We start from the raw sequence: 13,310 nt of genomic DNA on the forward strand, positions 1-13,310 counted from the left end.
GTGTCTATCTTTAGAAGTCCTGTTGGCAGAGAAGTCGCTAAATATCTCCCGTTTGGTTTGTCTCACTTCCAAGCAGCTTGCACACGAGTTGCCATACGCTCCTCTGTTCTCACTCGCACCAACTTCTTTATGCTTTGTGAGATGACTCAGCATTGTTGTGGTGAAGCCCTGGCAGCTTGCACTGACATCGCTGTGCCAAATGGGATTATCATTTCATCTGCTGACTGTTATTTCCAATTAATTGTTGATTTGACTAAATAAAAAAGGGAAACGTTTCAATAATTAACCCACAGTTTTTCAGTTCTGATGGTATCCTACAGTAGAGGTGGTAAACGCTAATGGCGGGTCTTCACATTTTTTTGTGTAGAGAAAGTTCATATTGAAGAAGGTGTAACCGGAATTTGTTTTGATGTTTTTGATGAATAAATAATTAACAATTAATTTATTAATAAAACTGGCTTTTTCCAAAATACACTTTATATCAAAATGCTACATGATGACATTTTACAATTACATTAACAAAGTTATAAAAGTACTGAAAAATGTAAACATCCCCCTTATCACCACATATTGAACTTTCTGTCATGATATCTATATTTGGTCATTATTGGAAGACTGACAGAAACGGTTTGTGAATATGATATAACAGAGAGGAATTACATCTTTTTTTTTTTTAAATCCAGTTTTTGAAATGCCCAAGTTGATTCTTCACATAGATGCAAAACTCCTTTAAAAATGTATTCTTCCATAAATCATTCCCACCTATGATTTGCACCACTGGCCACAAAACAAACCCACAGATATCAATATAGATTCCCAAGTAGAAATAGAATGTCAGACTATGGAAAGCTGCCAAATGTCACAGTTGTTTGTATTGCACTATATTTTATATATTTTGATATTGTATTTTGCATAGTTGAAGAAGCCTTTAGATTTGTTTTTGCCAAAACTACCTGGAGCTATTGTGCATATGACAGGAAAGCCTTTAAATCCTTGTGACAGTGATTGTCAAAAAACCAACCCTCTGAACAGTAATGCCCTCCCCGCCCTCCCCCCTCCCCCCTCACCTGCAGCATGTAGCTGTGGTAGTCTTTGATCCTCACTTGCCAGAAGTGCTGCAGGGCCAGCACGCTGCCGATGCCCACCTCGTGGAACACCTGCTCCACCACGTCGGGGAAGGGACTGGCCCCCAGCCGGGCCTCGCGGTCCACCGCCACCCGCAGCTTCCTGGAGAGGCGCAGGTAATGCTCATGGACCAGGTCGGTGAGGGTCTCCAGCACGCTCTCCTGAGCCGACTCGAAGCCGGCGTGGGCCAAGATGGTGGCCACGGACTGATAGAGCAGCTGCCTGCAGGAGGGCCAGCTCAGCTCTGTGACCGGCTCACCTTTACCCCTTAGGAGGGAGGGAACCAAGAGAGGAAAGGGGATAGATGATGAGTGGTTGATGAATTTTGGAACGGCCGGTCGATAATTCATGATCATCATTTATTGTGTTTCAATCAGGGTCCCTACAGGGAAAATTATATTACCTTTCAAAACCATAAGACCAAAACCATTTTTTAAAAATGTATTTCAACTATATGCCTTTAGAGACTATCTAAGGATCTTTTAATATCTATGGATACATGTTCTGATGAAATCATAATAAAACATATACAATACATTTGTTTAAAGTGATATTCACAAGCAGGTACCACATGTTTGCCTTAAAATACTTCAACAATAATCTATTGTCAAAGTGGGTTCTTATTATAATGCTGTCAATTGACATTTATAATACAATCTTTAATGAAAATTAGCTCTGTATAGGAATAAGACATTATGGCCAAATCACCCAGTATGAGGTCATATCCCTAAAATGTTGATAAATATGTAAAAAAAAAAAAGTAAAAGAAAGGTTAAAAGATCTTAACCTTTAAAGGTGGGGTAGGTACGTTTGAGAAACCGGCTCGAGATACACTTTTTGTTATATTCCATGGAATGCTCTTAACATCCCGATAGCAATGAATATCTGAAGTGCTTTGACAAAAGATCCATTAAAAAATGTCATCTGTGGAAGCCGTAGTACTGTAAAAAGCACGACCAATCATTTGAGCCGGCCCGGCTAAAATAACTGGATGGCCTACCTGCCTGTCAGCCTTCCATCTGTGCACCAACATATCTTGTGCCCTCATTGGTCATGTGCGCGTTTGTGTGTGTTGGAGGAGGGGCTCTGTAAGGAAGTGGCACATTTGTTCCGGTTGTGTATTTTCAAATTCTTGCGCACTCGAGCTGGTTTCTCCAAAATTACCTACCCCACCTTTAAGTGACTTTTTAGTCTACAATTTATATGCTTAATGGACTCACTTGTAGAAGTCACTCTCAGGGTCACTTTGTCGGAGCAGGAAGGGCTGCCGCGGGGCTTTGCTGTCTGCAGGTAGCAGGTCATCGGGCATGTTGGGGGGGGTGGGAGGACGCAGCGGCAGGTTGGTGTCAGCCTCCTCCAGCTTGCTGCCGCCCTCAGAGGTCGCTGAGCACTGACCCTGGGCCTGGGCTGCAGACAGGAGGCCCCGGAGGCGGCGGGTGTGCTGACACAGCTGCACGGTGTGGATGGTGAGGCTGCAGGGCTCTGAGGGGATGTCCAGCATCGTGGTGGGGCGGGGGCGCTGGGCCGAGGGTTGGTGCAGGGGGGGGTCCTGCATCTCCACTGAGCGGAACTCACGCTGGAGCAGGTCGAAGGAGCTGCGGCTGGAGGAGCCCCCGCTGGCCCGGGGATCTCGCCCCAGTAACGCATCATGATGGGGGATCAAAGCTGGAGAAATCCAAACTGGAATTGAATCTGAAAATTAGAAAGGCGACAATCACAATAAAGGCTAAAGTTGGTATAAAAACATCAGATGAAAACAGAAGAAGCACTGATTGGGATATTTGGATACACCTTCAATTAAATAATTAATTACAACTCTTTTGGGCTTTTTAAAATGTGTTTTTGCTTGGGTTGCAACCAACATTCATTAACAGTCATTTAATCTGTTGATTATTTTCTCAATACATTGTCTGAAAAATATTGACCAGTGTTTCAGAGCCCAAGATAACTTTGTCAAATGTCTTGTTTAGTGAACAACTCAATGCATTCAGTTTGCGTGTCATAGAAAATGAAAGAGACCAGAAATATTTCACATTAAAGAAGCCAAATTTAAACATCTTCTCAAACTGATTACCAACATAGTTGTTAATTGAATAGTTAACATCTAATCCATCACTTTTCGTAGCTGTGGTTTTTGCCCATATAGATTGTCAACTAAACATAACAAAAGGTAAACACGCTAAATACTAGTAGTCAATAGCCGCCAAATGTATTGTGAAGTGAATAGGGATCACAACTTATAGACCATGTTTTCAGACCTGTAACAACATTGGAGCTTATGTTGTGATCATCTTTCGCTTACTCAATAACAAGTATAACCGGTTCATACTGCTTTTTGATTAAAAATACACTATGAAGACAAGAGCCGGCGATGCATTGTTTATGGTCAAAGAATGTATCTGGAAACTCAAGACTTTGTATTTGACGAATAGTCAAGTATTCGCATACGCATTGATTTGCGTATGCATTACATTCAACTTTTTACAGGAATATTATTTCGCTATAGCAGAACAACAAAGAACGTCAGGTGTGTGACAGGAGTTTGGTACAGCAGCAAACAATAGAGCAGCAAGTAACGCATTCATATAGGAGCAACGAGAAGGCTACAGGCTAGCTAGCCCAGTTCACATGTTTATCTACCTAAATTCTATAAATAAAAAATGCAACATCAACTCACATTACACAGGAATGAATGACACGGTGGTTAATATTTGAAACCAATGGCTGTTGTGTCTTTGAAGGAAGTTGCACAGGAAACGAGTATGTCCGTGCTTTTTGCAAAAACCTCGGGTGAACATATGAACAAGAAGTTTAGTTCCGCCACAAACATTTGTTGTGACAGGCATAAAATAATAGATCCATTTGAAATTCCATGTATTTGTGTTTTTAAACGATTTATTTACATTAGTGTTTTGTAAAATACTATTTATAAGCGGTTTTATGGAGCCTCCGGAAAAAAGCCGGGCACATTTTACAGTCGCACCAAATAAACATGGCCGCCTCCCCGCCGTCAGACGTGTGTTTGGAAAATACGGATCACTCTACAATGGAAACAGACGAGTGCACGACCGAAGGGAATAAGGGAGGACCTGAAAACAAAACCTTCAAGAAAATGACCCTGAAAAAGAGGACACGTTTAAAAAACCGGCTCTCTTCGCAGTTCCTTCCCTCACTATCAAACGCAGTAACGCAGCTCCGTCCAAACCAGCAGCAGTCGAGATAAAACACGTGAAAGAAGAAAACGAAGCTAAAGACGTGGAAACAGAAAGTGCATATTCTTTTGGTGTTGTTATTGACAGCAAACCCACGAAAAGAGCCAAGAAGAGGAGAAGAAATGCGCTAAAGACAAGAGCGTGGCTCCTGTCAAAACCAAGCAAGAAGCGAAGCCAAGGGTGCTACAGTCTGCTAAAGGGCCCCCAGTTGGTAAATTCCCCCTATCCCATACACAGAGCCACTCTGGGGAGGCACGGCTCCTGATAATCCCTATGCTCTGAAATCCTTAAAAACGGCACCATAATTGACACGGTGCCCCTGACAGATAAAAGCTACATCGTGGTTGGACGTCTACCTGTGTGTGACGTCCCTCTGGATCATCCCTCCATCTCAGGTACCACGCCATCATCCAGTACCGCAGAGAGCAGGGAGAGGGGCAGTCTGTGGGGGAGGAGAGGGGCTTCTACGTCCATGATCTGGGCAGCACTCACGGCACTGTGGTCAACAAGAACAAGATCCCTCCCAAGACCTTCATCAGGATCCGTGTGGGACATGTGTTAAAGTTTGGTGGGAGCACGAGGCTTTTCATCCTGCAGGTAAATCCAGATGCTGACCCCCAATTAATATACTGACATGTGAAAGATTACATTAAAAGCTTTGGGATGGGTCACTCTACACTTTACTACAAGCTAGGTACCGGCTATTAAAATAAAATCATAAAATAAAATAAATTAACTAAATATAGGATTGTTTGCTTTTATTTTAAACAATTGTCTACTACATACACAAGCGCAAACAAACTTAGAATTAAATAAATATGCACAAATAAGAAAAAACATTAATATCTAAAGTATTTATGAAGTATTTTTACAAATAGAAATGGAATGGAAATAATTTAAAATGTTCTTTTACTGAAAAAATTTAACTTTTGAATAAAACCCAACGACATTAATAAATAAAAAATATCAGAACATTATATTGAATACAAATATTATTCTCTCTAGTAGAGTTTGAATGCATACGTGACATTTTTTCAAAGCCTTTTTTGACTCCATTTGGAGGTGTGTGTGATGTCACTTGAGTCAGCGTTGGTTGGGTTTTTGAACAACAACAAGTTAGGCTTGGCCTACATTAGTTACTACTAGCATAACACACCTAAATCTCTGACTGAACTATTGATGGTGAGGTGCGTTGTGGGTTATGTAGGAATGCATGGAGTAATGTGTGCTTTCCCCCCCTTCCCTTGTTCCACAGGGTCCAGAGTTTGATGAGGAAAAGGAGTCCGAGCTAACGGTGACCGAGCTGAGGGAGAGAGGCCGGAAACGGAGGGAAGAGCTGGAGAAGAGGATGACAGGAGACGGGTCCGATGATGATGATGATGATGATGATGATGAGAAGGAGGAAGACGGGCAATCTGAAGGCAGCAAGGTCCCAGGCAAACCGTCAAACGATGAGTCGGGCTGTTCTTGGGGAATGGGTGAGCTTATATGTCATCTGTGTTGACATTTCTCTTGTTGTTGCCAACTTTCTCTTCAGAAGCACCTTAATCCTTGTTGTTCCACTTTCCTTTCATTCCATCTGTCTCTTTAAATCCACGCTGCAGGTGAAGAAGCGGCTCCGGAGGAAGACGAGAACGAGGAAAAACCGTTTTCAACCGAGTTCCAGGAGACCAGGAGGCCGCGTACCTGAAGACCCAAAGAAGGCTCTGCAGGGCTTCTACGACAGAGAGGGTGACGAGATTTACCGTTAATCCACAGACATCCGTTCCTTCTGTTTCTTGTGTTTCCTGACTTTAACGTGCTTTGTCTTAGGAGAGGAGCTGGAGTTTGAGTATGAAGACCAAAGCCATGGCAGCTGGCTTTGCAGAATACAGTGAGTGACGTTTGCAGAGTTTAAAAAACATATTTCCATGTCGTCAGAAAGTCTGTAGAGTCACACATTAATGTTTTCATCAGGCTCCCGGTGGACGACGCCATGGGCCGACAGCTGGTTGCCGAGGTGACCCACACAGGGAAGAAGAAGGACGCAGCATCCAGTGCTGCCTGGACGCCTGTCGGATGCTGGAGGCCAGAGGGCTGCTGCGACAGGAAGCAGGTGGGAACTCCAGAGGGAACGTGTCAAAAATGTAATTAATAATACGAAGGACTGCATTAACAGTTTGTTTAAAAATACTCTTTCTAGTGTCCCGTAAGCGCAAGAAGAAGAACTGGGAGGACGAGGACTTCTACGACAGCGACGATGACAACTTCCTGGACCGGCACTGTGGAAAAGAAGAGGAACGAGAGATGAAAAAGGCGGGGAAGGTGGATGAGCGACCTACGAATCATTGGTAAATAATCCGCCTACTCGTTCATGTTTACAAAACTGTGTTACACTTATTACTGTATTCTGATCCATACATCTTTAATAATCACCTTATAGTATTCACTGTTTCCTTTATTACATGTGTTTGCCAATCCCACATCATCAGTATGTTGGACACTCGCATTGACAAGTATGACAGAGTGCTGATATGGAGAAGAGAAAAAGGCTCAGTCCTAATAACATACTATTTCTTTGTTCCTTTTAATGATAAATCTGTTACGCAAGGGATTGTGGGTCACAACAGCCCCGAAAAATGCAAGCTATTCCTCAAATGTGTGGTAGTAGGACATCCAGATATATTTGGCATACTGTATTTGACATACAATGTATAGATCACTTTGTGTCTCTATACCAGGGGTGTCAAACTCAATTTCATCACGGGCACATTAACATTATGGTTTCACTCAAAGGGCCGGCTGTAACTTTAAGACTATAGAAATACATATATACATATTTAATATATATAAAATAATGTATTATATTACATTATTGCCTCTGCATTGGATTATTATCGGATAAGGTAATAACTTCATAATGAACTACATCTGAAAGCAGAAGTCTAGGGCAAATAATTGCAAGTCTCTTCAGTGAGAATGTCACAAAATGATTTAAAAAGAAAAGCCAAATTATGGAACAAACAAACATTTTGAAAAAAAAGTAACATTTTATTTTCTACTGGTATATGTGTAAATCTTTTGAGATGTTGGAAAAAACGTTTGTCATACCAATATCGCCTGTCATTTTAAGTTCCCCTTTAGAAGAAGCCCAATGGTTCTGATTGGTCAGTATTTCTGGGTCTTTCACATGCTACTAAAACCGCTAATTATGAATTTCGTCAGATATCGTGGAATCTGTCTCTGTTTTTTCATACTACAGTATTTACATGCTATAAAAATCACAAACCTTATAAACCACACTTTATCGCCTCTCAGTCAGAATAATGTTAATACATGCTTAAATGCTGGTGGCCACTAAAGGGTTTAGGAAGGGGCTCTTTATTTTATTAATAGAAAAGGATTTCACTTTTTTTTTAGGAAGTACTCAATATGTAATATGTAATGTATGTTTCGGTAAAAACGGTCATGTATTTGATTTCCTTATAGGTGTCCAAACTGTCAGAGGTGGAGAAGGAGCTGGCGGAGACTCAGAGGAAGCTGAGTGGAGGGAAAGGAGGTGAGTCCTGACGGCCTGAGTAATCACTCTTCTGTGTACTGATCCCACAATGCCTTACTGTATGTCTCTCCCCTCCCCCACCCCCCCCCCCCCCCCCTCAGACTCCTCCGGCCCCTCTCTGACGACCCTCTGGACGCCTTCATGACGGCGGTGAGGAGCGAGGTTGCCATGGACGCCGTGGAGCGCAGGAAGCTTCATGTGCACTCGGCCGACTTACGCAAAGAGGTTCAGAGGCTCCGCAAACTGGTGGAGCTGACGCGGCCCGCTCAGATGCCTTCACTGCTCCCAGGGTCAGACACAGTGCTGCGTTCAATGTCATACTGCTGAGAACTGTAGAATACACCCAGAGTTTGATAGTGTCAGCACATCCTTCCTAAAGATATATTTTTATATCTCAGTTTAAGTCATCGCGTTATTTTCAATATTTGAACTGCTTTACCTGGCATTCAGTGTCCCCTTCAGCCAGAAAACTGAATACCTTACAACTCTCTTCAAAGCCACCAGCCTCCATTGAGAAAAACTGTCATTTGACCGTATTCAACTCACACAAGTTGTCTGTCGCTGCCTTTATGGCTGACTTTGGTCGTGTTGTTTCTGTGACCCTGGTGAATCACCCTATGAAACACACATTCCCAACAATAACACAGACGGGCTATCTATTCCAGGCCAGAGTAAACCAACAACTTCTGTGTTCAGTGAAGTACAATGTGGGTTTTGTGAATGTAGTTTGGTGGCTTTGAAGGAAGCACAGATAAACGCTTCAGATCCCCTCCAGAGAGGATTGTTTAACAGTGAGATAAAAGGGTGAAAATATTCAAATTTTAGCGTACACCTATATTGTTTAAAAGTAACTCGAACTCAAATCCAATTTTTTTTGGTGGGCTTGTTTTTAAAAAGTGGTTAAAGCTTCTGTGCTTCTGCCTATTCTTACGAAGTGGGAGCATCTACGACACATTGATGTGGCGAGTACCTCTTACAAAACCTGCTTTAAAACATCCAAACTATCCCTTTAAAGTGGAGTAATTTCATTCATATCATTTTTTGGGTAAATTCCCTAGAGTTAACATGAAATTCATAAAAAAATATATAACTCAAGCCACATTAAAATGTTCAAAAGGTATTTTGATGTGTGTTTGTCACAGTGGAAGCTCAGAGCCGGAGAAGCTAAAAAGTCCTTACCGCTGTTCGGAGCCATGAAGGGAGGAAGCAAGTTCCGACTGAAGACTGGGACCATCGGGGTGCGTGTTGTTCGGCATCTTTCATGTCTCTAAAAAAACCTTTCTTTGCCGTCTTTTTACTCTCCTTCTTTCTCCTACTGATGTTTCCTCCTCTCATGTAGAAGTTGCCTCCGAAGCGCCCCAACTTACCCGCAGAGCTGTTCAACATGAAAGAACTTCCACCCAGTGGAGAGGAGGAAGAGGAAGAAAAGGAGGAGGAGGAAGCAGAGAAAAACGAGGATAATGATGATCAAGAGGGTGAAACTAGGTCTGAGAATAATGATGAAGAGTCTGAAGCATCCACGTCTCTACAGAAGACGCAGAAACGGAGGTCACAAGAGCCCAAAGGTAAAAAGCCCTTAAGATTTGGAGGAATTTTCAAGTAGGTATATTTAAAGAGGATAGTAACCCTTCTTTAGTTTAGATTTTGTAAATGCTTCTTCGTAGTAGTAGTAGTAGTAGTAGTAGTAGTAGTAGTAGTAGTAGTAGTAGTAGTAGTACTTTTTGTGTGCACCACTAGGGGGCAGTATGTGTTACATATGTGAATAGCATGCTGTTGAACTTAGGTTAAAGAAGTACTGATTTTTTTATTAAGTTAAAGAAGCAATACTATGTTTTAAAAACATTCAAGTTAAAGTCCTGCTTTCAAAAGTACCAAAGTATTTGCATCAAAAAGCACTAAAGTTAAAAGTACTCGTTATGTGTGATGGATTATTTATGGGTTTATATTTTTTATGAGCTGATTATCTGAATCTGTAAAGATACTACAGCTGTCAGATAATGTAATGGCAGTAGAAAGTACATATTGTGTTCCAAAATGTAGTGAAATAGAAGTATACAATTAAAAAAAAATCCTCAGGTAAAGTAGAAGTACCTCAAAATGTAATTTGTTACATTCCACTACTGTTGTTTTATTTTAGAGTTATATAAAGAAAAATTAGTGTGGTTTTAAACATTGTTCCTGTATTAATAATCACTCTTTAATTATTGCTTGTACCAATTAATAATAGAGCCAGGCCGCAAACCGAGGAAGAGTGAGGAGTGTGATGAAGTGGAGAAGAAGGGTCCTCAGGCTGAGACCCCAACGAGTCCAGGTGGACACTGTGTTTTCTTCTTTCCCTATTAGTCTCCAATGCTGGTTATTGTGTTTTAGTGCTTCCTCTCTAATGGGCTTTACCTCCATCTCTATGGGAACAGGAAGTGATGGAGAGCCAGCGGCACAGCCCAGACCCAGGAAGAACGTGAAGAAGAAAGTGATGGGCCCCAGCAGGGTGGGTCATCACACATGACAACACATATTTCTAATAGTAAGAGTGTGACGTAGAAGGGTTATCATTCTCATGGTTTTTCTCCCCGCAGCCACCGAAGCAGCTCTCTGAAAAGTATCCAGAGGACGACCCGGATTATTGTGTGTGGCTGCCTCCGACAGGTACATATCAGCACAAGACTCCGATACTTTCTGACCAACTGATCATGTACTCATGACTCAATCTTATTAAGTCACTTGTTTAACATACTGCTATTGCTCTTTGTTCCAGTTATTTGTCTCTACATGTAAACCTTAAGCTTTTTCAATGCGTTTGGACTTTTTTCCAGAGGTTGCATCAAAGGGGCCCTATCATGCTTATATTCAGGTTTATGTATGTAGTGCCTCTACTGTGACATGTCTCCGTGCTTTAATGTTCAAAAAGCTCTTTATTCTTCTCATACTGCCTGTGCTGCAGCACCTCTTTTCACCCTCTGTCTGAAACCAGAGCCCAGTCTGCTCTGATTGGTTAGCTGGCCGCCTCTGTTGTGATTGGTCAACCGCTTAGATATGTCCTGCCCATAAGCCTCTCGTACAATGTGTTGGAGCGCTAGCCAATAGAAGTGTGAGTGTTACATAGTGATGTCACTATGTAAATACCGTATTAGGGAATCTTTAAATTCCCTTGTATTTGTGAACTAGGCCTCAATCTTTACACCTTTTCCCCAAAGGAGGAGAAAGCTGGATAATATTTGTATTCAGATATGAAACAAAGTAGGTGCCCAGGATAAGGATAAGGCTTCTGTTTCTTTAAGCTGACAAACACTTGTTGACAATGACAGGCTTGTAGTTTCCTGGCCTACTCGGCACAGGAATAACAGGGAAGTGAACAGGCTTTCATCGTCTATTACTGCGGCGGACATTGCAGCAACATTATCATTGTTTGCTCAGGAATGCACAACAAAGTCCTCCAAAAATGATAAGATAAGCTTGAATGAAAATAAATGTGAAACAGCTGCCAAACCGAAGTTGGAGTTGGGGTCAGAACTAATTCAGATGAGTCATGTTAGGATTGTGATTAGTTAGAAAAGGGACATCTTATTCTGTTGGTGATTTCCTTTCTCTGAACATGAATTGGTGATCACTTTGAATCTAATTCTCTATTTTTCTGTACTCAGGTCAGTCTGGAGATGGCCGCACACACCTCAACGACAAGTTTGGCTACTGAGGGGAAACAGAAGAGAGAAAGCTCTTGTGTGTCCGCTCCGGCAGCTTTTATTCTGCGTACAATACCTGCAACACAAAGCCTGCAGTCTCCTCAGCGCCGACCATTACCCCCTCTCTGCCAGTCCCTGCGAGGCGTTCAGGGGCCTGCAGGAGGGAAATAATGCAGCACCTTTCTTTATCTTTGCATGCTCATAAGCAAAAAATACATTCTATTTCGCATTATCTGGCAAGCCCTGTGAGCAGACACTGGGCAGGCAGCCCGCTGGCAGCCTCCTTACCACCCATGACAACAATAGAGATGAAAGCCTTTTTTTCTTTTACTTTTAATTCTTTATCATCCAAGCAGAAAATAAAACAAATCAACAGAGCATGAGCGGTAACTGATCTGAATTCAGCTCTCTGGCTCTTGCAGTTTGAATCCACCTGACATCCAAACGGCATATTTGGCATCATTTAAAAAGAAAAAAAAATGTTTTATTCTAAAGGAGAAAGAGAGGGAGAGCACTGAAGCAGCTTTTCTGACCATCTGGACACTTGGATGGCTTACTGCTTGAAATGCAAGCTGACAATGACTCAAGCTAAGTGGAGTGTGTGCCTGCGTGTACACACAACCTTCTCAAAGTTCTCTTTTTAACAAGATTGTCTTTAACGGTGACTCAGCGATTGGTGTGTTTGCCCAGAGCAGGATTCCTCTCTCTGAAATCCCACTCAGTGCTGTTGGTATACCGCCATACTCCAAACCCTCAAAGTAAATAATTGTATTTTTGTTATATAAATGTTAAATAAATTGTCTGTACATTACCTGTTTTACTGTTTTACACGCTTCACATTCATCCTCTTATTCCTTCCCTACATTCTGGGTCTTTCTTCATCAGAAGCTGCCTCACACACACACAGTGTTTCTCAGCGAATAATCTGGCACTGAGAGGCTCGTGGTGTTGGCTGTTGATCTCTGCCGTGATGTTCCGTGCTGTGACTAATCACTGACGGAAAGCACTCCTCCCTGCCCAAAACACCAGAGGAGTCCGCTGGCGTTCACCTGGCACCTTATGGACGATGTTCCAATGATAAAACATACGCCTATCAGAATAAAGGGATAGTATGAGGTAGTTATGGATATGGGCTGCAGGAAATCCAAAGTCACCTTAATAAAAAAAAAAGGCCCAAGTTAAAAGAAATGTCTGTATCAGGTAGAGTTGCTATATTTAAAATATATAGCAACTTTACCTTTCTGTGCTCGACAATATTTCCTGATGTAGAATGAAAGTATGTTCTTGCTAATGTTGATGGAGGATCTTGTAAATAAAATGTATGAAATGGTTAACCATGAAAATTAGAAATCAACTTAATATCTTTGATGAATTATGGGAAAGAAGGATGGTTTAAATACCATACAAGATAATTAATGACCCTTTGATTAGCTGTTGATTAATTAATCAGTAATGCCATTTTCTTTTAATATCCATGATCTTGCTAAAGCTACCAGACTCCAGTGAAATGTTTGAACTGGCAGATCACTGGGGTCGCTGATCCACCGGTACCCTGAAGGTTTAGTACGTTTGTCTTACTTTGTGACTTTAAACTACCAACACAATAACACAAACTAACAGATGGAGGCAGCCGTAGACCAGCAACCCCTGAATGATTTGAATAGAACATGGATAACAGCGTCAGTTCCAACATTCAAACTATCCCTTTAGGTGAAGTGGTTGTATACAGATATATATATATATATATATATATAT

The 13,310-nt window shown here is 41.7% G+C and overlaps 2 protein-coding genes across 2 annotated transcripts in view; one reads left to right on the forward strand and one right to left on the reverse strand.

The window, feature by feature from the left end:
- The window catches only part of supt7l (SPT7 like, STAGA complex subunit gamma), a gene marked incomplete at its 5' end in the record, with an annotated part of 7,867 nt that extends 5,092 nt beyond the window's left edge, over nt 1-2,775 (reverse strand). The window contains 3 exon segments of the mRNA XM_079694747.1: nt 1,068-1,392; nt 2,346-2,746; nt 2,749-2,775. Of these exon segments, the coding sequence (XP_079550873.1) occupies nt 1,068-1,392; nt 2,346-2,746; nt 2,749-2,775 (753 nt within the window).
- Nucleotides 2,776-4,227: 1,452 nt separating this feature from the next.
- On the forward strand, nt 4,228-12,366 carry slc4a1ap (solute carrier family 4 member 1 adaptor protein; the record flags this gene model as incomplete). Its single annotated transcript, XM_079694746.1, is given in 24 exon segments — nt 4,228-4,420; nt 4,423-4,551; nt 4,554-4,613; nt 4,616-4,726; nt 4,729-4,934; nt 5,593-5,815; nt 5,942-6,001; nt 6,004-6,024; nt 6,027-6,068; nt 6,150-6,210; nt 6,294-6,367; nt 6,370-6,432; nt 6,520-6,648; nt 6,651-6,667; nt 7,806-7,875; nt 7,977-7,991; nt 7,994-8,165; nt 9,018-9,037; nt 9,040-9,113; nt 9,215-9,440; nt 10,103-10,186; nt 10,290-10,363; nt 10,452-10,521; nt 11,517-12,366. Coding segments are annotated over 24 exon segments (2,244 nt in total), but the record flags the coding sequence as incomplete, so codon positions are not given.
- Between the last annotated feature and the right edge of the window lie 944 nt (nt 12,367-13,310).

The sequence above is a fragment of the Notothenia rossii genome (assembly GCF_949606895.1).
Source record: "Notothenia rossii genome assembly, chromosome: 7".
In the NCBI taxonomy this organism is placed as follows: Eukaryota; Metazoa; Chordata; class Actinopteri; order Perciformes; family Nototheniidae; genus Notothenia; species Notothenia rossii.